Consider the following 22880-nt stretch of genomic DNA (forward strand, 5'->3'; position numbering starts at 1 on the left):
CTTTTTTTTAAAAATGTCTAGGATGAGAGGTTTTCCTTGTAGCCAGACCATGTCCAAAGTTAAACAATTCCAAGTGCTGACAATTCCAGCCAGCCACAGCTCTCAAAATAAACTTGTTTGGGGCACTGCAATTTTAAACATAGCACTAGCTGTGACTTGCAACGAATTCAGTAAATTCATGTGGAATACTGTACGTGGAGATGTGCTGCAAATACTCTCCCATTCCAAAACCAAACACAGAGGCCAATTTCTTGTTTTGTTAAAATGGCAAGATAGGAAACATTTTATTACAATAGAAGACAAAATTTTTCTCTTGCAAAATAGAAATCTGTACAACTTTCGCCACCATGTACATGAACTGTACAAATTTACAGCAGTTCATAATTTAGCAAATATCAAGAGATGGTCAAAATAGAATTCACAAATTCAACATTTGTGAGGCTACCTGGTCACAGAGGACGAGAATCCACTTCACTGTAACAGTGCTTAAAAACCAAAACCCTAGGCTAGTAATGTACAGATAATCCAAAGGAGAGTAGTCAAATGTTAAAGAGCAGTGTGCTCTTAAGAGCTGGACAAAGGCTGTTAAACCCAATCTAAAGGACAAGAATTACCACCCATCCTCAATTTCAAAGTACAGTGGATTCCAGTTAATTGGCCCATCGGTTAATTGGGACAGCTGATTATTGGGACCAATCTTAAAGAGCAAAAACTAATCGAGAAAATAGCCCTTTGATACTCTTTATTTGGCACAATATGCCATTTAATTACTGCCGAATATTCTACATAGGGTCTGGCAAAACAATTGTGTGGCTGTTAAGACCCTACACAGTGCTTAGATTGAACACTTTAAATAGTGTCAGTTGCATGTTTGTATTCAAATAGCAGTAACTTTTGCCATTGATAGTTGGCAAGAAGTAGTAAGACAATTCAAAACTCTTTTGCTCACTGTAATTTCAAGCATTCAGGCACAGAGATGCCAGAAATGGCCACGAGAGAAAATCAAACAATTTCACTACTTCATGTTAGGAATTACAAAGGTGTCGACAATCATTTTGAATGTCACAATGAAAATGAAAATGAAAATTTGGATGCAATCGTCAAAAGGACTGTATGCACTAGGTGTCTATGCTGCTTTTTGTTCAATCAAAAGAACACAACACTTTTTGAAATCCTGTTACTATTAGTAATACAATTGTATAGTACTGCAATGTTCTCATTTGCTCTGTATTTCACTTAAGTACATAATTTGTTACTCAGTTAAGTGGTAGTTTGTCTTTTTTATAACGATTGTCATGAAACTTTAGCTAATTGCAACAGGCATTTAATTGGGTCAAAATGCACTAGTCTTTATAGGTCCCAATTAACCAAAATCCACTGTATTTTTAAAAAGCAAATTGCCAAATGTCAAAATACTGATGAGTTATGGGTGCAAACAATTGGCAGTTTTCAATTCCCCTTCTTTTATAGACATACAAATTTTGGTTTGATTTGGTAAACTGCTGGAAATAGATGAAATGTGCCTCAGTTTTAGAAAGACACACACACACACAGCCTGTGTGAGCTGCACAGCTTCCCCTTAACATTCAAGAGGTGCAATCAACTCCAAAGCAAAGCCCGGTGTGGGTCTCCAAGAGAAGCTTTCCTCCTCTCCTCCCTCTCAGGACAACCTCCCCCTCCCCCACACTGGCCATTTGCAATGCCGCCCTAACTTGACACTGTCATCATGCTGTAGGCTTTGCAAGGGCTGGTCCTGCCCATCAGTAACTCGTCCTTGCAACTCGTCCGGCTGCCGTCCACCATGGGCACGGGCGAGCTGGCGTCCAGGTGCAGGTGGTGGTGGCTGTGGCCCATCGGGTGCGCCTCGTACAGCACGCAGATCGAGCCGTCTTCGCCGATCCGGTAAGACACCTCGTAAGGGTCGACCCAGAGTGTAAGCTCGCTCGGCAGCAGTTTGTAAACTTGCTCGTTGCTCAGTCCGATCCGGCTCGCCGCCTTCCAGATCAGCGGATCCATTTTATGGTTGATCCGAATGCACCGGTAGCCGGAGCCTTTGCAGGGCTTTTCGGGGAACCAGTGATGTTTATAATGGTCTGCGACAAAAAGGGCGAAAAATGAATGAGTTTCTTTGTTGCAAAGTTTACCTTCTCATGCAAATACCAAACAATTGATTAAAGCAGCAACAAGGAAGAGCTTTGCATTTCGGGGCCAGATTTTGCATTTGACGTGGACTTTGGAAACTTCCCTGCTGTCAGACGCTCTGCACTGTGGCACTTCGCAGTCTTCGACCTCACTACGAGAAATCGCTCCCATGTTTAACAACAAAGTGTGTGTGTGTTGGGGGGGGGAGGGGTTGACGGAGTCCCATTTTGCAGTAAGTTTGCGGAACGGGTGGGGGCGGAAATTATAAGCAACGTTGTGAACGAGCTCTAAAAGAAACAGACAGAGCGAAAGAACTGTTTAAAAGTGCCTGGAATCATTTCGTATTTCGTGATACTGGTTTTATTTCCTGTTGTCAGAAGCTTTCGGCAAGGTTTGATGTGAACCCCAACTTGCATCGCTGCCATGTTTATTTCCAGGAAGGGAGAGCGGAGGGATTTGCCGTGTGGAATAGGCGAGGAGAGCGCGAAGTACACGGGAAAGTTACATTCACGCGGCGCGCCGTGGACCAACTAACTCCACAGTGAAACATCAATGGGGTCAGTGTCCCGGGATCAGGCGGTGCGCGCTCCCGCCACCCCCTCCCCCGCGGGCTCGCGCCCGCGCACACTCACCCGCCAGCAGGTCCTGCAGCGACTGGCAGAAGGTCTGCAGCTGCCGCTCATCCACGGTCGCCTTGGTCCGGAGGAGCTTACAGATAAAGCCCACCGCCGCGCTGATCTCTGGCTTCATGTCGGCCCAGGCGCCCAGCGTGTACATTGAGATAATCCCGAGACGGGAGGGGAATAATAAAAAACAAACTCCTGCCGATTGACGGCGCGGACTTGTTGTGAATGGGGTGACGGGTCGCTGCTGAAGAGAAACTTGGTCGAAGAGTATGGTGGCTGGTTTTTTTAATTTTCAAACTAAGGTTGCGGCGGAGGCGGCTTGTCGTCCACTCCGGCGCTCGTCGTGTGGGCGCGATGAATCAGCGCTGCTCGGGATCGGCCATCGCGGCCACTGTCATCAACACGACCTACTCCTGTCGACTCCGCCGCCAAACGGGACGCGGCGGCAGGGGGAAGTGCCTTATATATGGTCGCGGACGGGACGTGACGTCTTCATCGTCGCTGAGGAGAGGGAGGGGCGGGGCCTCTGGTGGAGGAGAGAGGCTGACGTCAGCGCTCGAGTGGGATGTGGTGATGTAATTTTCCACGGATGTCAACAAGCAGTCTGCGCAGGCGCGGAGGGAGAGGTCACGTGGTGCTGGGGCTGTTTGTAAAGATATTGACTGTATGGTGCTTGTGTCCTGGGAGAGGGTCTGCCTGATGCAGTGTGGTAAAGTTTGGAGGGTTAAGTTAGATGTGAGAGCAAAGGGATCTGAAGGGGGTGGAGACGCAGATTACTGAGAGTTGCCTCAGGAGCCACTCGGTACTGCTGTTCTGACAAAACTCTGGTTTAGAGGTAGGTTTAAATCATTCCTGCAGAAGTAGCTTTAAAAAGCAGAAGAGCATTGAAGCTACATTTTACCTGTTTTTTAATGTTGATAAACTGCTATGGTCTGCATTGAAACTCATGTACACTGCAGTGAAACCGTTTCAATTTAGGAGCGTAAATCCAGGTACCTAAAGACCCAGTATCAATAAATATAAATCTGAAATTAATGCATTATTGTAAGAAACTTCCGGCTCAGTAGCGAAGGGAATCAGCCGTCTTCACAAGGCAGAGTTGTATGTGTATCCATTGACTGCGCAAGCAAATAAATACTCTCGCCAGTGATGTTTTCATCTTGTGAATGAAGATAGCAGCTCATCTGTCTGTCTGTATTTTCAGATAATGTTTCTGTTTTCTAATCCTCCTGCTACATTTTCAGCTACTTGGGCTGCTATCATTCCTTTAACTTGGCCTTTATTCCCTTTGTTACTGAACCCCATCTACTATCCATCCACCATATGTATCACTGACCACCCATCTTCTCGCCCAGTTCCTAACCTTAAAATTCAGTTTATCTGGTACTGATAAAAGGGTCTTTATATTAACACCTGACCTGTTGAATAATTTTAACATATCCTGACCCTGATTCTGGTGATAAATCTGGCTCTGGGAAATGACATTAAAAGTGAGAAAATGGCTCAACGGATGAGACCAGGATTGACAGATTACTGAGAGACTACAGTTCAGGAGAGATTAAAAACACAGAGCTATTATTTTCTAGAAAATAGGTGAGGAGTAGGTTTTCCAAAAGTGTATTTACAAAACAGGGTGCTGTTTTCTAAGCACTCTCCCTAGCCAATAACTTTTGGCTCCTCTGTGCAAATACTGATCATCTTGCATGAGAGGGAAGATATTTAGAAAAATGGGGGGGGGGGGGGATTTCTTTGACATCTATCGAATATTGAAAGGCCCTAATTAAAGTAGACATGGAGAGAGTGTTTCCTGTAGTGGGAGAGTCTAGGACCAAAGGACACAGCCTCAGAATAAAAGGACATCCATTTAGAACAGAGATGAGGAGAAATTTCTTTAGCCAGAGGCTGGTAAATCTGTAGAACTCTTTGCCACTGACAGCTATGGAGATCAAATCATTGGGTATATTTAAAGAGGAGGTTGATAGGTTCTTGCTTAGTAAGGGCATCAAAGTTTACTGGGAGAAGGCAGTGGAATGGGATTAAGAGAGATATAAAACAGCCGTGACAGAACTGTTGGACTTGATGGGCTGAATGGCCTAATTCTGTTCTTATGTTTGTGGTCTTCTGCAAAGCAAGTCAAAATTTACACCGTTTGTAATTTGCAGTTTTCAGCTTTTCTGTGTCTCAGTCTCTCATTAGTTTCGAATGGGAAGGACACATTTTACCCTTCCCACCCTTCCTCTGCATCACACCGCCGCACCACACTGAAATACGGCAAGCTTCTTCACAAGGTCAGAGCCATTTCTTTTCTGGCCAACTCCAAACCACAAACAACCCAGACATTGGAATCCAAGAAACTCTAATCCAGACGACCAGTATTTATAAATAACCTCTTCCCCAAACGCCTGCACAAGGTGCAGGGTGAGGGTTTTTTTTTGTGTGGGGGAAGGTGTTTAATGAGATAAAAAGAACACTTTGTCTACCTGATGTGGTGTATTTAAATTTTTCAAATGATCTGACACAGGAGGTTGCTTAACAAGATCAGAACTTGTGGACTTGGGAATAATACACTCAGTAGTTACTTTACTTGACACCTTCTGTACTGCTGTACCTAATAAAGTGGCCACTGAGTGTATGTTCATGGCTTCTACTGTAGCCCGTCCACTTCAAGGCTCAGCATGTTGTGCATTCAGGGATGTTCTTTTGTGCACCACTGTTGTAACATGTGGTTACTTGAGTTACTGTAGCCTGCCTATCAGCTTGAACTAGTCCGGCCGTTGTCTGACCTCTCTCAATAACAAGGTGTATTTGCCCACAGAACTGTCGCTCACTGGATGCTTTTGTTTTTCGCACCATTCTCTGTAAACTCTAGAGCCTGTTGTGCATGAAAATCCCAAGAAATCAGCAGTTTCTGAGATACTCAAACCACCCCATCTGGCACCAACAATCATTCCACCATCAAAGACACTGCTATCACATTTCTTCCCCATTCTGATGTTTGGTCTGAACAACAACTGAACCTCTTGACATGTCTTCATGCTTTTATGCATTGAGTTGCTGCCACATGATTGGCTGATTAGATATTTGCATTAACGAGCAGGTGTACCTAATAAAGTGGCCACTGAGTACATATTGACATGGATTGACAATTTGTTGTTAGAAACACGGCAGAGATTGGATAGCTGTCAGGTTGACAGGCTGTGAGTAATATGGCAGGAATCAGTGAACCCCATTCTCCTGTCTTCTCCGCACAACCTTTGACACCCTGACTAGTCATGAAGCTTTCAAACTCTGCTTTAAGTATATCCAATGACTTGGCCTCCACTGCTGTCCCATGGCAATCAATTCCACAGACCCTCAGGCTAAAGATAATCCTCTTCATCTCTGTTCTAAAGCCTTGTATTCTGAGGCTGTGCCCTCGAGCTAGGGAGTTATGACCATGTGATTTTGGTGTTGGAAGCATGATAACACATATGGGTGTTGTGCCCTGTGGCCCATGATATTGTGCTGATCTTTTACCTTACTCTAAGATCAATCTAACCCTCCCCTCCCCCATAGCTCTCAATTTTTCTTTCATCCATGTGTATAAAAGTCTCTTAAATGTCACTAATGTATCTGCCTCTACCAGCACACCTGTTAACGTGTTCCACACACCCACCTCTCTCTCTGTGGGAAAAAAAACCTACCTCTGACATCCCCCTATACTTTCCTCCAAACACCTTTAAGTTATTCCCCTCGTATTAGCCATTTCCACCCTGGCAAAAAAGTCACTGGCTATCCATTCTGCCTATGCCTCTTATCATCTTATCACCTCTTTCAAGTCACACCTCATCCTCCTTCGCTCCAAAAAGAAAAGCCCCATCTCACTCAACCGATCCTCATAAGACATGCTTTCTAATCCAGGCAGCAACCTGATAAATCTCCTCTGCACCCTCTCTGAAGCGCCTATACACTGCCTCCTGGAATGCAATCATCTCGAGCTGCCTCATACTTGCCCTTGTAGAAACATGGCTGCAGGACAACATCCCATGCACCATCAACCTTCAGGCCATGCCATTCAGATCACCCACTTGTGCTGATATTACTTTGTGACTGTATGTGCTATGGTAACTGTGTACTATGTGTGACTATATGCAAAACAGGGTGCTGTGTTTTGCACCCTGGAGGAATGATGTTTCATTTTCCTGAATACAGATCCAAATTGAAAGGAAAAATATACAAGGGGAATTTAATGAATAAATGTTTATGAATCAGATGGTGATCTGGTGGAAAGGTGAGAGAAGCAGATGAAATAGGGGCTTTCCAAATAGCATGTACGACTTCCCCTTCCCTATTTTCATATTCTGGCTTCTTCCTCCTTCCTTTCCAGTCCTGATGAAGGATCTCTGCCCAAAACATCAACTGTTTATTCCTTTCTGTAGATGCTGCCTGACCTTCTGGGTTCCTGTGTGTGTTGCTCTGGATTTCCAGCATCTGCAGAATCTCTTGTGTTAATGAGAAATGGCAGGAGCTGTGGACACAGCTCAGCACATCACAGTAGCCTACCTCCCCTTCATGGACTCTGCCTACACCACCCACCCCGGACATTCTCTCTCCTCTCCCCTCCCGTTGAGCAGAAAATATCACCCGGCTGAAGGACAGCTTCTACCTTGCTGCTATAAAAGTATTGACTAGTCCCATCGTATGACAGCATAGACTCTTGGCCTTACAATATACCTCTTGATGGCTTGCACCATATCTTTCTGCACTGAGCTTCCACTGTAACTGTTACACTCTATTCTGCATTCTGGCGTCGTTTAACCCTCTACTACCTAAATGCAATGATCCATATAGATGTCATGTAACTTTTATTTATCACATGTACATCAAAGCATACGGTGAAGCACATTGTTTGCTTTAACAACCAACACACCTCAAGATCTGCTGGGGGCAGCCTGCCAGCATTGCTACACACTCCAGCGCCCACAATGCTCAGCCAGACAACATACAACGCAGCAGAACAGAACACAACAAGCAACAATACTAGAGTAGCAAAAGAAGCCCCCTCACCTCCCTCCTACTACCCACCCACACACAGACAGTCCTCCAACCCCAGGACAGGCCTCCACAGTGTGACAATAATAAACAAGCATACCGTTACCCTCTGTAACTCTCCATCCCTAAGATACTCTTTAAAATTTATTATTTAACCAAACAGTTGATCACCTGCCCAAATATCTCTTTCTGAGATTCATTGTGAGTTGTTCAATGCTGTCACCCCATGAAAATTGTGCATTGTCAAAGTTTCTATGCAAAATGTGTTCTTGTACAGGAAGCTGGGTGGAAACTAAACTGTCTCCCAGTAATCCAAAATTTGGACAATTCACCATTCGGCTCTTCTTCCTCTTCATTGTTCAAAGCAGCTTTGTTTCTTTTTGGCAGGAACTTAATGTTTGTCCCATTAATTCAATGCACCAGATACAAATTGTGTCAAAATGAATGCGTGACTTAAAATTCACCCTGTATTGAAAACAAGCCACAGGCAAGCAGGGCCTTCCATTTCCACAAAGAAGTTACAAGGCTGGATGCTTCAAAGAGTAGACAAGTGGATAAGCATTCGATCTAACCCATGATCAGAGGTCATAGGTTAAGAATGAAAGGTGAAGTATTTAAGGGGGACCTGAGGGGGAGCTTCTTCACAGAGGGTGGTGGGAGTGCGATGCCAGCAGCAGAAATGGTGGGTGTGGGTTCAAATGCAACACTTTAGAGAAGTTTGGGTAGGTACGTGTGTGGGAGGGACGGAGATCTATGGTCCAGGTGCAGATCAATGACACTAAGCAGAATAACAGTTTGGTATGGATTAGGTAGGACGAGAAGAGTCGCAGGGCACTCTACGCTGTAGTGCTCTATGGCTTTTCATCACTAGTACAGAATATCTTACAAACGTGCAACCTCTACCTTTGGAAAATACAAGATCCACAGGGAAGATCTCCACTTGCAGGCACACACCATCCTGACTTGGAAGTGTACAGAGCCGCTTTGGACCCCATTTCTAAGGAAGGATGTGCTGGCATTGGAGAGGGTCCAGAGGAGGTTTACAAGTTTGACCTCGGGAATGAAAGGATTAACTCATGAGAAGTGTTTGATGGCTCTGGGCTGTACTCATTGAAATCTACTCCATACTAAAAGGCCTTGAGAACAGGGTGGATGTAGAGAGGACGTTTTCAATAGTGGGAGAGTCTAGGATCAGAGGGCACAGCCTCAGAATAGAAAAATGTCCCTTCAGAGCAGAGATGAGGAGGAATTCTTTAGCCACAGGGTAGTGAATCTGTGGAATTAATTGCCACAGGTGGCTGTGGAGGCCAAGTCATTGGGTATATTTAAAGCAAAAGTTTATATATTCTTGATTAGTAAGGGCATCAAAGGTTACAGGGAGGAGGCAGGGGAAAGGAATTGAGAGGGAAGATAAGACAGATGTGATTAAACGGTGGATCAGACTTGCTGGCCTAATTAAATGGCCTAATTCTACTAGGCCTTAGGTCTTATACCGTCATTTCTTCATCATCATGTGTCTTCATAGCGCTGTGAAAGATCTCCATTGGAAGGTTTTTGGTGGTTCAGCATGGCCCCTGACCTCCTCTTCTCACAGGTAACATTAATTTAGCAGTGGTGTCTTATTCTGCACACAAATTTTAAAAAATAAACTTGCTCCCATACTTTTACAAATTTGATTCTCTTTGATGAAAATGCTTCCCTGCACACACATTGGAAAAACTTGACTCTTTGTTACATTTGGATTGCAAGCAGAGGGATAGAACCAAAATTCTAGATTAGATTTATTGGTCACTTTTACAGTGAAATGCTTCGCTTGCAGAGTGTGAGGATGTGCTGGAAGCAGCCCGCAAGTATCGCCATGCTTCTGGCAGCAACATGCCCACAATGTTCAGCAGAACAACACACAGCCTACATACAACAAGACAGACACAACATAACAAACCCTTCCTAACCTCACCCCCTCCCCAATCAAACCGGGGCAGCCTGACCTTGAGACCTGTCGACCTTGGGCCTGCAATACCAGGACAGGTCACCTTCAGGTGTCTGACCTCCAAACCTCAGCCCTGGAATCTCTGAGCATGGACCTCCAACATCCAGACCTGCTAACAATTGGCATTGTTGTGACGAGCTGGGGAACCTCTCCATGGGTCTTGGCCAATATCTGTCCATTGATATCTTAGTAAAGGGTGTCAAAGATTATAGAGAGAAGGCAGGAGAATGGGGTTGAGAAGGATAATAAATCATCAGTAATTGAATGGGAGAGTAGGTTCAATGGGCCAAATAGCCTAATTCTGTCATTATATCTTATGATCATACTGACATATAATACTGAAATGGATTATATGGTTAATGTTCAAAGTAATCTTAACAGTTCCAGAGGAGACATTGGATTGTGTATAATTATGCATTTGGTAGGGGGCCAATAGAAAGACATTATGTTTAAGCGGAGTGGCCATTGTGGAAGTAGGCCAGTGGTACAGAGAGGAGTTAGGGATTTGGCTCATAGTGGCTTTGGCAAGGAGAGGCAAAGGCTGTAGGTAGATTTTTTCATTTATTTTTCTCTTCCTTTCTTGTTGTACAGTTAGAGCAACAGGGATGCCAGGCAGGATAGTGCAATACTCTTCTTGCAGCAGGTGGACCTCCAATGTACCTGATGACTGCACCTTCAAGGATGCATCCAGCTGCATCTTCTCTCAGTCCACGTTAAGGAATAGGAGCTGGAGCTGTACCATCAATTGGCGGGACATGTCACTCAACGACTTGGGTTATACATACTTTTTTGCGTGACTGTATGTTTGTTTGCTATCTTGTCTGTGCTGTGTGCGCCTTGGTGTGTATTTGCACCTAGGCCCCAGAGAAACACTGTTCCATTCCGCTATATTCATGTACAGTTGAATGATAATTAAACTTGAACTGGATAAATTTTGGATCGTTCAGGAGGCTGAGAGGATGATGACAGGACTTACAAGGAGGTAGTTGCACCCAAGGTGCAGGATACAGGTAACCAGGTGATTGTCAGGGGTTGGGGGTGAAGGGGATAGACAACCATTGCAGAGTACCCCTGTGGCTGTTCCCCTCAACTATGGGTATACCACTTTGGATACTGTTGGCCTAGCCGAAGAAAGCCACAGCGGACAGGTTTCTGGCACTTAGTCTGGCTCTGTGCCTCAGAAGGGAAGCAGAGAGAAGAGGCGAGCTGTAGTAATAGGGGATTCATTGGTTTGGGGAACAGACAGAAGGTTCTATGAATGAAAACAAGATTCCTGGATGGAATGTTTCCTCCAAGGTGTCAGGGTCAGGGATAGCGACATCTCAGATCGAGTCCACAGCATTCTAATGTGGGCCAATGATTAACCGGAAATCATGGTCCACACCAGTATCAATGACATAGGTAGGAAGGGGGATGAAGTCCTGCAAAGTGAGATCAGGGTGTTAGCTGCTCAGTTAAATGACAGGACCTCCAGGATTGTGATCTCAGGATTGCTACCCCAGTCACCTGCTAGTGAGGCCAGAAGTAGAATCATAGAGTTTAACATGTAACTGAGGAGCTGTGCATGACAGAGGGCTTAAGTTCTTTGGATTATTGGCTACTCTTCCAGGAAAGGTGGAACTTGTACAGAAGGAACAGTTTGTACCTGAACTGGAGGCACACTAAAATCCTTGTGTGAAGGTTTATTAGTGCTGCACAAGTGGTTTGAACTCAAGCTGCAGGGGGTTGGGAACCAGAGTGCCAGAGCAGAGGTTGTTAGGCCTCCTTACAAAGTCAGAAATCGAAAGGTTGAGCATGCTGGAACTAATGCTGTGATTGTGTATATTTCAATGCAAGGAATATTGTAGGAAAGGCAGATGAGCTTGGGGCATGGATCAACACATGGAATTATGGCATCGTAGCCATTAGTGAGACTTGGTTGCAGGAGGGGCAGAACCAGCAGCTCAATGGTTGTGGTTCCATTGTTTTAGACATGATAGAGCACAAGGGAGAAGGGTCAGTACTAGTCAGGGAAAACGTCACAGCAGTGCTCAGTCAGGACAGGCTAGAGAGCTCATCTGCCAAAACTATATAGATGGAAATGAGGAATAAGAAAGGGATGAGCACATTAATGGGATTATAGATCAAACAGCAGTCCATGGGATTTAGAGGAGTAAATTTGTAGAGAGATTACAGACTATTGCAAGAAACATCAGGTTGTGATAATAGGTGATTTTAACTTTTCCACGTATTGACTGGGACTCCCATACTCTAAAAGGTTTGGGTGGGATAGAGATTGACAAGTGTGTTCAAGAAAGTTTCCTTAATCAGTACATATAAGACCCATCTAGAGAGTGTGCGATACCAGATCTCCTAACAGGGAATAAGGCAGGGTAGGTGACAGAAGTTTGTGTAGGGGAACACGTTGCATCTAGTGATCATAATGCCATTAGTTTCAAGGCATTTATGGAGAGGGTTAGGTCTGGTCCTCGGTTTGAGATTCTAAAGTGGAGCAAGGACAAATATGATGGTTTTAGAAATGATCTGACAAGTGTGGGTTAGGACAAGTTGTTTTCTGGTAAAGGTGTACTTAGTAATTGGGAGGGCTTCAAAAGTGAAATTTTGAGAGTATAGAGTTTATATGTTCCTGTTGAAATAAAAACAATGGTAACAGGTTTAGGGAACCTTAGATTTTGAGAGATATTAAGGCCCTGGTTAAGAAAAAGAAGGAGGTGCATTGCAGGTATAGGCAGGTAGGAAGAAATGAAGTTCTTGAGGAATAGAAGAAATGCTAGAGAACACTTAAGGAGGAAATCAGGAGGGCTAAAAGAAGACAGAAGGTTGCTCTAGCAGACAAGGTGAAGGAGAATCCTAAGTGCTTCTACAGATATATTGAGCAGAAGGATAGCAAGGGTAAAAATGGAAGCACAGAATAGTGATCTATGCATGGAGCCAAAAGAACTGGGAAGATCTTAAATGCATGGTTTGCATCCATATTTACTTGGGAGATTCTCTCAGTCTATGTTAGGAGGAATTTCTTTTGCCAGAGAATAGTGGATTTACCACAGGCAGCTGTGGAGGCCAAGACTGTATGTATACTTAAAGCAGAGCTTGACAGATTCTTGATTGGTCAGGGCATGAAGGGATACAGGGAGAAGGCAGGAGATTATGGCTTAGAGGAAAAATGGAATCGCCATGATAAAATGGCAGAGCAGAGTTGATGGGCCAGATGTTCCTATGTCTTATAGTCTAAGTGAGACAAAGCAGCAGCAAGGTCATGGGCCCAAAGGAGGAAGAAGTGTTTTCTGAGGTAGATTAGGGTGAATAAATCTCCAGGGACTGACAAGGTGTTCCCTCAGATGCTGTGGGAGGCTAATGGAGAAAGTGCAGGAGCCCGAGTAGAGATTTAAAAGGTCCTTAGCCATGGCTGAGGTGCCAGAAGTTTGGAGAACAGCTAAAGTTGTTCCCTTGTTTAAGAAAGGCTCTAAAAATAAGACAGAAATTTATAGGCTGATATAGTCAGGGTAAGTTATTCTAAGGGGCCAAATGTGTAAGTGTTTAGATAGACAGGACTGATTAAGGATAGCCAACATGACTTTGTGTGTGGTAGATCGTATCTAACCAATCCTAAAGCGATTTTTCAGGAAGTTACAAGGAAAGTTGATGAAGGCAAGGCAGTGGATGTTGTCTACATGGACCTTTACAAGGCATTTTACAAGATCCCACTTGGCATTCAAGATGAAGTAGTAAAGTGGATTAGACATTGGCTTTGCAGGAGAGTGGTAGGAGTTGGTTGCTTCTCTGACTGGAGGCCTGTGACTAGTGGAGTGCCGCACGAATCAATGCTGAGTCCATTGTTTTTGTCATCTATATTAATGATCTGGATGATAATATGGTTAACTGGATCTGCAAATTCACGGGTGACACCAAGATTGGGACAGCGAGGAAAACTATCAAAGCTTGCAGGTGAGGGACACAGTTGTGGGTCAAGGTGTTTTTGGTGGGAGCTGGGAGAAGAAAAAACAAGCTTGCAGTGGGATCTGGACCAGCTGAAAAAATGGCAGATGGAATTTAATTCAGACAAATCTGAGGTGTTGTATTTTGGAGGACAAACAAGGGTTGGTCTTACATGGTGAGCTGTAAGGCACTGAAGAGTGTGGTAGAACAGGGATCTGGGAATACAGATCCATAATTCCTTGAAGGTGGCACCACAGGTAGATAGGGTCATAAAGAAAGTTTTTGGCACATTGGCCCTCATAAATCAAAGTATTGAGTACAGGAGTTGGCATGTTATGTTGAAGTTGTATAGTAAGGCCTAATTTGGAGTAGTGGTGCAATTTTGGTCACCTACCAATAGGAAAGATGTCAATAAGCTTGAATGAGTGCAGGGAAAATTTACAAGGTTTGAGGACCTGAGTTAAAAGGCAAGTTTGAATGGGTTAGGACTTTTTTTCCAGGAGCAGAGAAAATTGAGAGGAGATATGAAATATACAGAATTATGAACGGTATAGACAGGATAAATGCAAGCAGACTTCCACTGAGATTGGCTGAGACTAGAACTAGAGGCCATAGGTTAAGGATAAAAAGGTGAAATGTTTATGGGGAATATGAAGGAGGACTTTTCACTCAGAGTGTGGTGTGAGCTTGTAGTGAGCTGCCAGCGTAAGTAGTAGATGTGGGTTTGATGTCAGCATTTCAGAGAAATTTGGATAGGTACATAGATGGGAGGGGCATGGAGGGCTATGGTCCAGTTCAGGTTGATGGGACTAGACAGATTAATAGCTTGGCATGGACTAGATGGGCTGAAGGATCTGTTTCTGTGCTGTAGTGGTTCTATGACTATGATTCTAAATTTATTATGGAAGTACCTATATGTCACCATATACTACCATGAGATTCACTTTCTTGCAGGTGTGTGTGTGTGTGTGTGTATATCTATCTATCTACCTACCTACCTACAGTTGTAGAGTCTTTAAAAGTGAGTCCAGGTTGTGGAATCAGTTCTGTGTTGAGGTGAGAGAAGTTATCTATGCTGATTCCGAAGCCTGATGGCTCCAGGCTAATATCCGTTCCTGAACCTGTACCTTCTTCCCGATGGCTGCAGCAAGAAGAGAGCATGTCCTTGATGGTGGGGGTCCTTGATGGTGGATGCTGCTTTCTTGAGTCATATACCACATTTCTACTTGTGGCGACTTGCTGTTTCCAAATCAGCTGCAGTATTTTGCACATTACAAGAATGAATAAAGAATATCATTGCCTTTTGAAAGGACACTAAATAAATTCAGGTGACTGGCAGTGTTCTCATGTTTATAAATGATGATGCGCATTTGCTCAAGAATTGGAAATTCCACAGCCGCATTATATCAGAAGAGGCAGCCAAATGTAGGTCAGGGTTATCAGTAGATTTCAAAAACATCTGAAGGGAAGGAAGAAAGAGAGAATGAAATACACTGGGCAAACAAAAATAAAAACCTCACATTTACATAGCACCTTCCATGACCTCTGGATGGCCCAAAGTACATACCTGGTCTCCTCATTCAAAATCAGTCCTCATAAATGGTCTAGGCCCGAAACATCGACTGTTTATTCATTTCCACAGATGTTTCCTAATCTGCTGAGTTCCTCCAGCATTTTGGATGTGTTACTCTGGATTTCCAGCATCTGCAAACTCTTTTGCGTTTATTATTACAAAGAAATACTTCGGAAATGTAGTCACTCTTCTAACAAAACAAATGTGGCACTTCATTTGCTCCCATGGAGATTTATTTCATTCTTTTCATTTTTTCCCCTTTGATTTCCCCTTTTTTTGCTTTCCCACTTTCTTCCCTTTTTATTTGTTTTTTTCTTATTTCTCACCAGTTCTAGAGAAGTAAGAAGTTGCTGCAGGGATAGGTTGGTGAGATGAAGGGCTCAGTTCTTATTGTGGTTTCTTAATTACTCTGAACAAGATAATGATTTATCATGGAGCCCATTGGCTCATAAGCATCTTTCAAAGCAATGACTCATTAGCAAACTCCCTGTGGTAATGGGATTTTCTATGAAAGGGCTAACAAGAGTTCTTGTTTTTTGGCATATGGAGAACAGGACATTATTTCAAGAGTTTGCAATTAATTTTCCAATATTTTTCAACTTTCACACTCCAGGAGGTTGTATCTTGCAAATTAACACTTCACAGAAACTGAAAATAAAAGCTATTTGCATATTTTATAAGACAACACATTTGAATTGCATAGACTTGTAGTTTTGTTTCAACAAGAAATGGAATCAAAACCCCAGTAAATCTGGCCTCAGATCAGTCAGCATTTGTGACAAGAGAATCAATGATTTCTTGACAGTATGTATTTTCTGGCAGAGCTGAAATTTGAAAGGTGTTTTGAAATTTCAGGGTAGTTGATTTAAGGAGGAAGCAAACAGGATAAGTTGCATTTATTTAAGACATTTAACATCAAGAAGGTGTAATAAAATAAAGAGACAATAGACATTGGAATGTTGAAGTTACAAGTAAATATATTATCAAAGTATTATCAATGTGTCACTATATACTACCTTGAGATTCACTGTCTTGCAGGCATTCACAGTAGATCAGAGAAATGCAAGAGAATCAGTGAAAAACTATACACAAAGAAAGACTGGAATCTGGAACAAGAAATCAGACATGGAGGAACTCAAAGGGTCAGGCAGTATCTGTTGAGGGAAATGGACAGTTGTCATTTCAAGTCAAGACCCTTCACCTGGACTGGAGAGTAGAGGGTGGGGGACAGTCAGTATGAAAGGGTAGAAGGGTAGATGGGGTGGAGCAAGAGCTAGTGGGGTGTGTCAGGAATGGACAGGAGGAGGAGTATAGGAAACTGATACAGGACTTTGTGATATGGTGCAACTCAAACTACCTGCGTCTCAATATCACCAAGACCAAGGAGATGGTGGTGGACTTTAGGAGATCTAGGCCTCATATGGAGCCAGTGATCATTAATGGAGAATGTGTGGAGCAGGTTAAGACGTACAAGTATCTGGGAGTACAGTTAGATGAGAAGCTAGACTGGACTGCCAACACAGATGCCTTGTGCAGGAAGGCACAGAGTCGGCTGTACTTCCTTAGAAGGTTGGCGTCATTCAATGTCTGCAGTGAGATGCTGAAGATGTTCTATAGGTCAGTTGTGGAGAGCGCCCTCTTCTTTGTGGTGGCGTGTTGGGGTGGAAACATTAAGAAGAGGGACGCCTCACGTCTTAATAAGCTGGTAAGGAAGGCGGGCTCTGTCGTGGGCAAAGTACTGGAGAGTTTAACATCGGTAGCTGAGCGAAGGGCGCTGAGTAGGCTACGGTCAATTATAGAAAACTCTGAACATCCTCTACATAGTACCATCCAGAGACAGAGAAGCAGTTTCAGCGACAGGTTACTATCGATGCAATGCTCCTCAGACAGGATGAAGAGGTCAATACTCCCCAATGCCATTAGGCTTTACAATTCAACCGCCAGGACTTAAGAACTTTTTAAAAGCTATTATTAATGCTTTTTGAGATAGTGATTTAGATGCATATCATATTTTTTACTGAGTTAAGTATTGTATGTAATTAGTTTTGCTACAACAAGTGTATGGGACATTGGAAAAAAAGTTGAATTTCCCCATGGGGATGAATAAAGTATCTATCTATCTATCTATCTAGCAAGAGATTGGTGGATCCGGGTGAGGAGGGCACCAGAGGTGTGTTTGTTACACAGAGCAGTGAGTGCATGGAAAACACTGCCAGGAGTGGTGGTAGAGGCAGATACATTAGGGACATTTAAGAGACTCTTTAATAGGCACATGGATGAAAGAAAAATGGAGGGCTAAGTGGTAGAGAAGGTTTAGATTGACCTTTGAGTGGGCTAAAAGATTGACACAACATTATGGCCCAAAAGGTCTGTAGTGGGCTGTACTGTTCTTTGACTAGAACATATGTGGCCTAATAAGTAAAGATGGCAAAGCCCATGGTTCTCCTTTCAAAAAGAAAAGACTAGTTCTCCCTGACCTTCTTGTCAATATTTATCCATCAACTTACATCCTCAGAAAAAAATCCGTTTATTTCTTTGCAGTGGGGGAGCTCACTGTACATGCATTGAGTACTACATTTCCTTTCAGAAGTTCTGATTGGCTCAGGAGCCCTTCGGGACATTTTGAGGTTGTGAGTGATGATGTATGACTCACTTCCCTGTTTAAAAACAGCAGTTATAGTAGTTATTTTTGTGATTGGTTATAAAGAATACTAAATTTACTGAATTCCTTCCCTTTTAAAGCTTGTTAGATTCTCAGATTTCAGTATGAGGTATATGACCTGTGATTATAATTATAATTTGAATTAGATTAAAGCTTTGTGATATAAACCACTTCTCTACTTTGAGAGGTTTTTAGGTATATGAATATGTAGAGAATGGAAAGAAAGGGACATTGTGTAGGCAGAAGGAATTAGTTTAGATGGGCTTTTAATTACAGGAGAAGTGTATTGGAGTATTGTGTTCATTCCTGGTCACTTCATTAAGGATGTGTAAGTTTTAGAGGAAGTGCAGAGGAGATTTACCAGGGTGCTACATGGATTAGAGAGCATGTCTTATGAGGAAAGGTTGAGCAAAAGGCCTTTTCTCTTTGAAGGGAGGGAGGTTGAGAGGTGACTTGATAGAGGTGTATAAGATGATAAGGGGCATAGGGAGAGTGGACAGCCCACACTCTTTTCACAGGGCAGAAATGGCTAGTACCAGAGGATATACTTTAAAGGTGAGTGAAGGGAACTTTAGGGGCAATGTCAGAGGTGTGTTTGCTACACAGAGTGGCGAGTGTCTGAAATTCACTGCTGGTGTGGTAATGGAGATTAATATATTAGGGGTAATTAAGAGAGATTTAGGCATGTAGATGAAAGAAAAATGGAGGGTTATGGGCTGTGTAGAGGGAAGGGTAAGACTGATTGTGGAGTAGGTTTAGATAGGTTGGCACAGCATACTGGGTTGAAGGGTTTCCTTCAGGTGTTCCAATTTCCTCCCAAAATCCAAAGACATGCGGGTTCAGGTTAGTAAGTTGTGGGCATGCCAGAAGCATGGTGACATTTTCAGGCTGACCCAGCACATCCACAGACTGTGCTGATCATGGACACAAATGGCACATTTCACTGTACACTTTAATGCCCATTTGACAAATAAAGCTAATCTCTTTATCTTTAAAGCTGCTGGTTAGAGGAAGCAGAAGTATCATTACTTGAGTGGATGAAGTGTTACACCACCTTCCACGTGGAGTAGTTAAGTGTGGATTAACAAGAGACTGCAGACACTAGAACCTAAAGCAAAGGAAAGGAAACGAATGTAGGAAAAGGGTGGTCGATGTTTCAGTTCTGTCCTATGTTCTACCTCACCCAAGGGTTGTCGGGAGTATCAGAATGGGCAATGCAGCACAGATGAGAAACTCTCATCTCTTGACTGCATTGCATCAAGCCAGCCATGGGAAAATTTGCACTGGGATATTTGCAACTTTATCCATCTAATGAAGTTGACCTGGGCCAATAATTGAACTCAGATGAAGTACTGGGACATTCATGAGATGTATTTGTGCTCACCTTGATATCTCTGCAAATTGTGGGTGTGATTTTTCCATGGCATATCCATTCACTATCTGAGGCTTCAGTGGAGCACAGCTCACTGACACTAAACAATGCCCCTTGTGTCCTTCTCCCAAACTACCCGATGCAATTGGACAAAATTTTTCAATGCCTTGTATAGGAATTGCCAAATATAATTTACTGGTATGACAGCAGAAACCAGAGGTCAGAGTTCTAAGATAATTGGGGAAAGAGCCAAAGGGAAAATATGGAGATTGTTTTTACACTTCATATTATTGTATATGGAAAGCTCTAAACCTCTGGTTAGACCACACTTGGATTTGGAACATATATGAGGCTGTTAGATAGCCACATAGGTGACAGAAGAATGGAGGGCTATGTGGGAGAGAAAGGTCAGATTGAACTTTAGAGTAGGTTAAATGGCCATCACAACATTGTGGACCAAATGTATTGTACAATGCTGGAATGTTCTATGAAAATAATATTAAAGGGCTAGCTTTATATTTAGTGAGAACACACCTGGAGAACCATGTGAAAGTCAAAAATACTGCAAGTGCTGGAAATTATACAGAAAGAAAAATATTGGAATAACTTAGCAAGTTAGGCAGTATCTGTAGAGTCAACATTTCAGCCCTAAGACCCTTCCAACCTAAAGCACCGACAAGCGGTCACGGACCTGAAATATTGAGCTTCCATTCACACAGATCTGAGTACAAACTATTGTTACTGCCAGTGGTGATAGATGTTGGCATGGTGTGTCTGCCACAGAAGGGTTGAGAGCTTCAAATTCCCAGGTGTGAACCTCACTATGGTCCAACCATGGTCAAGAAAGCTTACGAACACCTCTTCTTTCTCTGGAGACTAAAGAAATTTGGCATGTCCCCGTTGACTCTTACCAATTTTTATCCATGCACCATGGAAAGCATTTTGCCTGGATGCATCACAGCTTGATTGTGGCAACTGCTCTGCATGTGACCACAGGAAAATGCAGAGAGTTGTGGATACAGCTCAGTACATCACAGAAACCAGCCTCCCCTCCATCTGCTGTCTATACTTCTCATTGCCTCAGTAAAACAGCTTAATCAAAGACCCCACCCACGCTAGACATACCCATCTCCCATTGAGTTGGTACAAAAGCCTGAAGCCATGTACTGCCAGATTCAAGGACAGCTTCTATCCCACTGTTATCAGACTCCTGAATGGACCTTTTGTATGATAAGATGGACTCCTGGCCTCACAGTCTACCTTGTTATGATCTTTCATTTTATTGTTTACCACACTGCACTTTTTCAGTACTTTATTCTGCATTGTTATTGCTTCACCTTATTCCAGTTTGATGCTCCATGTAATTATCTGATCCATATGAACAGCATGCAAGTCAAGTTCTTCACTATATCTTGACATTAATAAACCAATGCTAACACCAATAGCAAGTACTGTAACCTGTATTAAGAGATAAGATATCACTATTGAACTGACTTTGACTGACTATATGCTATTGCTGCAGTTTCTAATGGCTCCACATCTACACCTTGTCTTTCACCAATATTTCTCTGCAGTGGTTATGTTCTGCCTATCCCGGCTGCTGTTTGTTGCACCTTCTTACCTCCCTTATACACTGCCTTATGGCCAGCCTGTCCACTCCAATAGAAGGGTGAAGACAGAACCTAGAAGTATCACTGGTAACACACATAACACGCTAGAGGAACTCAGCAGGTCAGGCAGCATCTATGGAGGGAATGAACGTTCTTGACTTGAAACGTCAATTGTTCATTTCCTTTCATAGATGCTGCCTGACCTGCTGAGTTTCTCTCGCATTTTGTGTGTTCCCCAAGATTTGAGCATCTGAAGAATCTCTTGCATCTAAAAGCATCTCTGTTAATGTGGACACTAATTGTTTCCACTGCACTGTGCAATGTCTATCCTCATTAGGTCCCTACAGAATGCTTCATGAGGTACACTGTTTGGCTGCTAGGCAACATGGGAACCTCTTGAGATCACTACGTGATTCTGAGTGCAAACGGGATGTTGTTCTCTCCTTCTCAGTTGGCAATGCATCTGATGTTTGTTAGTTATGATAAGACCATGCTCCAGACATTATGTCCAGACAACTTCACTGAAGTTAGCAGTCCTTTCTCTCTCTTGCTGATCATGGTTTGCTAAAGGATTGAGACTTTTTCAGCACTAGCAGTGAAATCCTCTGAGATGATCAGTCTTTAGGGGCAGAAACCCTCGCTTCCAGGTTTGGGGCATATTTTGTTTTTTTCAGAACTACAGCAAAGTAACAGGTCCTTCCAGCCCAAAGAGATCATGCCACCCAATCACACTCACGTGACCAATTAACCAGTCGTCCATCTGGCCCGTCTGGCCATGGGCTCAGCTCCAACTATCTACTTTTTCCCCCAAACCCTTAATTTCCCTACTATGCAAAAATCTGCCTAACTGTGCTTGTATATATTCACGGCACATGCCAAGTTCAAAGTTGCACATACACAGAGCTTCCCAATAGAGTCTATTTATTTTTTATTTCAAGACACAGCATGGTAACAGGCTCTTTGGGCCAACGAGCCCACGCCACCCAACTGCACCCATGTGACCAATTAACCTATAGATCTATACGTCTTTGGAATGGGGGAAGAAACTGGAGCACCCAGAGCAAGCTCAAACGGTGACAAGGAGAAAGTAAATTTCCTTATGGACAGTGGTGGGAAATGGACACGGATCACTGGTGCTGTAATAGTATTATGCTGACCGCTAAGCCATTACCGGGCTGCCTCCAATAGGAATAAATTAGAATGCTGTTTCCATGTTAGAGTGGGCCAGAGACTCATGACACATCGGCTTCTCCCACAAGGAAAGCCACTGAAGCTGTGATGGTAGAACATCATTCACATCTGTCACTGTTGGGGCTGTCCAGGACGTTTCACATCCTTTGGTAGTGTAGAGTTATACCCTTACAGGACCAGTGACCCGGGTTCAATTCCCGCCACTGTCTGTAAGGAGCTTGTACATTCTCCCTGTGTCCGCATGGGTTTCCTTGTGGTGCTCTCAGTTCCGACCCCATTCCAAAGACGTACAGGGTTTGTAGATTAATTGGTCACATGGGTGCAGTTGAGTGGGGCAGAAAGTCTTGTTACCGTCCTCTATCTCCAAACAAAAACAAATGAACTTTATTGGAAAGTTGTCCATGTGTGCGACTTCGAACTTGGCACATGCGTTGAATACCAGGCACAGTTAGACCGATTTTTGCATAGTAGGGAAATTAAGGGTTTTGGGCGAAAGGTAGATAGTTGGAGCTGAGCCCGTGGCCAGGTCAGCCATGATCTTATTGACTGGCAGAGCAGGCTTGATGGGCCAGATGGCCGACTCCTGCTCCCATTTCTTATGTTAATTCAGCAAGTTCACACTGCATGCAGCTTGCAATTGTGCCTCTAGTGTTACCTGTGGGTCCAAATTCCCATTTCATGGGGGCTGAGGACACAGAATGGGTGGATCAGCATGTATCAGACTGGAGGTGTAAGTGACTCATACAG

General features: G+C 43.4%; 1 protein-coding gene and 1 long non-coding RNA gene across 2 annotated transcripts in view; one reads left to right on the top strand and one right to left on the bottom strand.

Moving 5' to 3' along the window:
- Nucleotides 1-247: 247 nt before the first annotated feature.
- On the bottom strand, nt 248-3210 carry btg1 (B-cell translocation gene 1, anti-proliferative). Its single transcript, XM_073058853.1, has 2 exons — nt 2775-3210; nt 248-2093 (listed from the first exon to the last, which is right to left on the bottom strand). The coding sequence occupies exons 1-2, from the start codon at nt 2917-2919 to the stop codon at nt 1708-1710; spliced, it is 531 nt and encodes a 176-aa protein (XP_072914954.1). The 5' UTR covers nt 2920-3210; the 3' UTR covers nt 248-1707.
- A 104-nt stretch (nt 3211-3314) lies between these two features.
- Nucleotides 3315-22880, top strand: part of LOC140734629 (uncharacterized) — a 92630-nt gene continuing 73064 nt past the window's right edge. The window contains exon 1 of the long non-coding RNA XR_012100578.1: nt 3315-3603. This is a non-coding gene — a long non-coding RNA (uncharacterized lncRNA). The remainder of the gene's footprint in view (nt 3604-22880) is intronic.

The sequence above is a fragment of the Hemitrygon akajei genome, chromosome 10, assembly GCF_048418815.1.
Source record: "Hemitrygon akajei chromosome 10, sHemAka1.3, whole genome shotgun sequence".
In the NCBI taxonomy this organism is placed as follows: Eukaryota; Metazoa; Chordata; class Chondrichthyes; order Myliobatiformes; family Dasyatidae; genus Hemitrygon; species Hemitrygon akajei.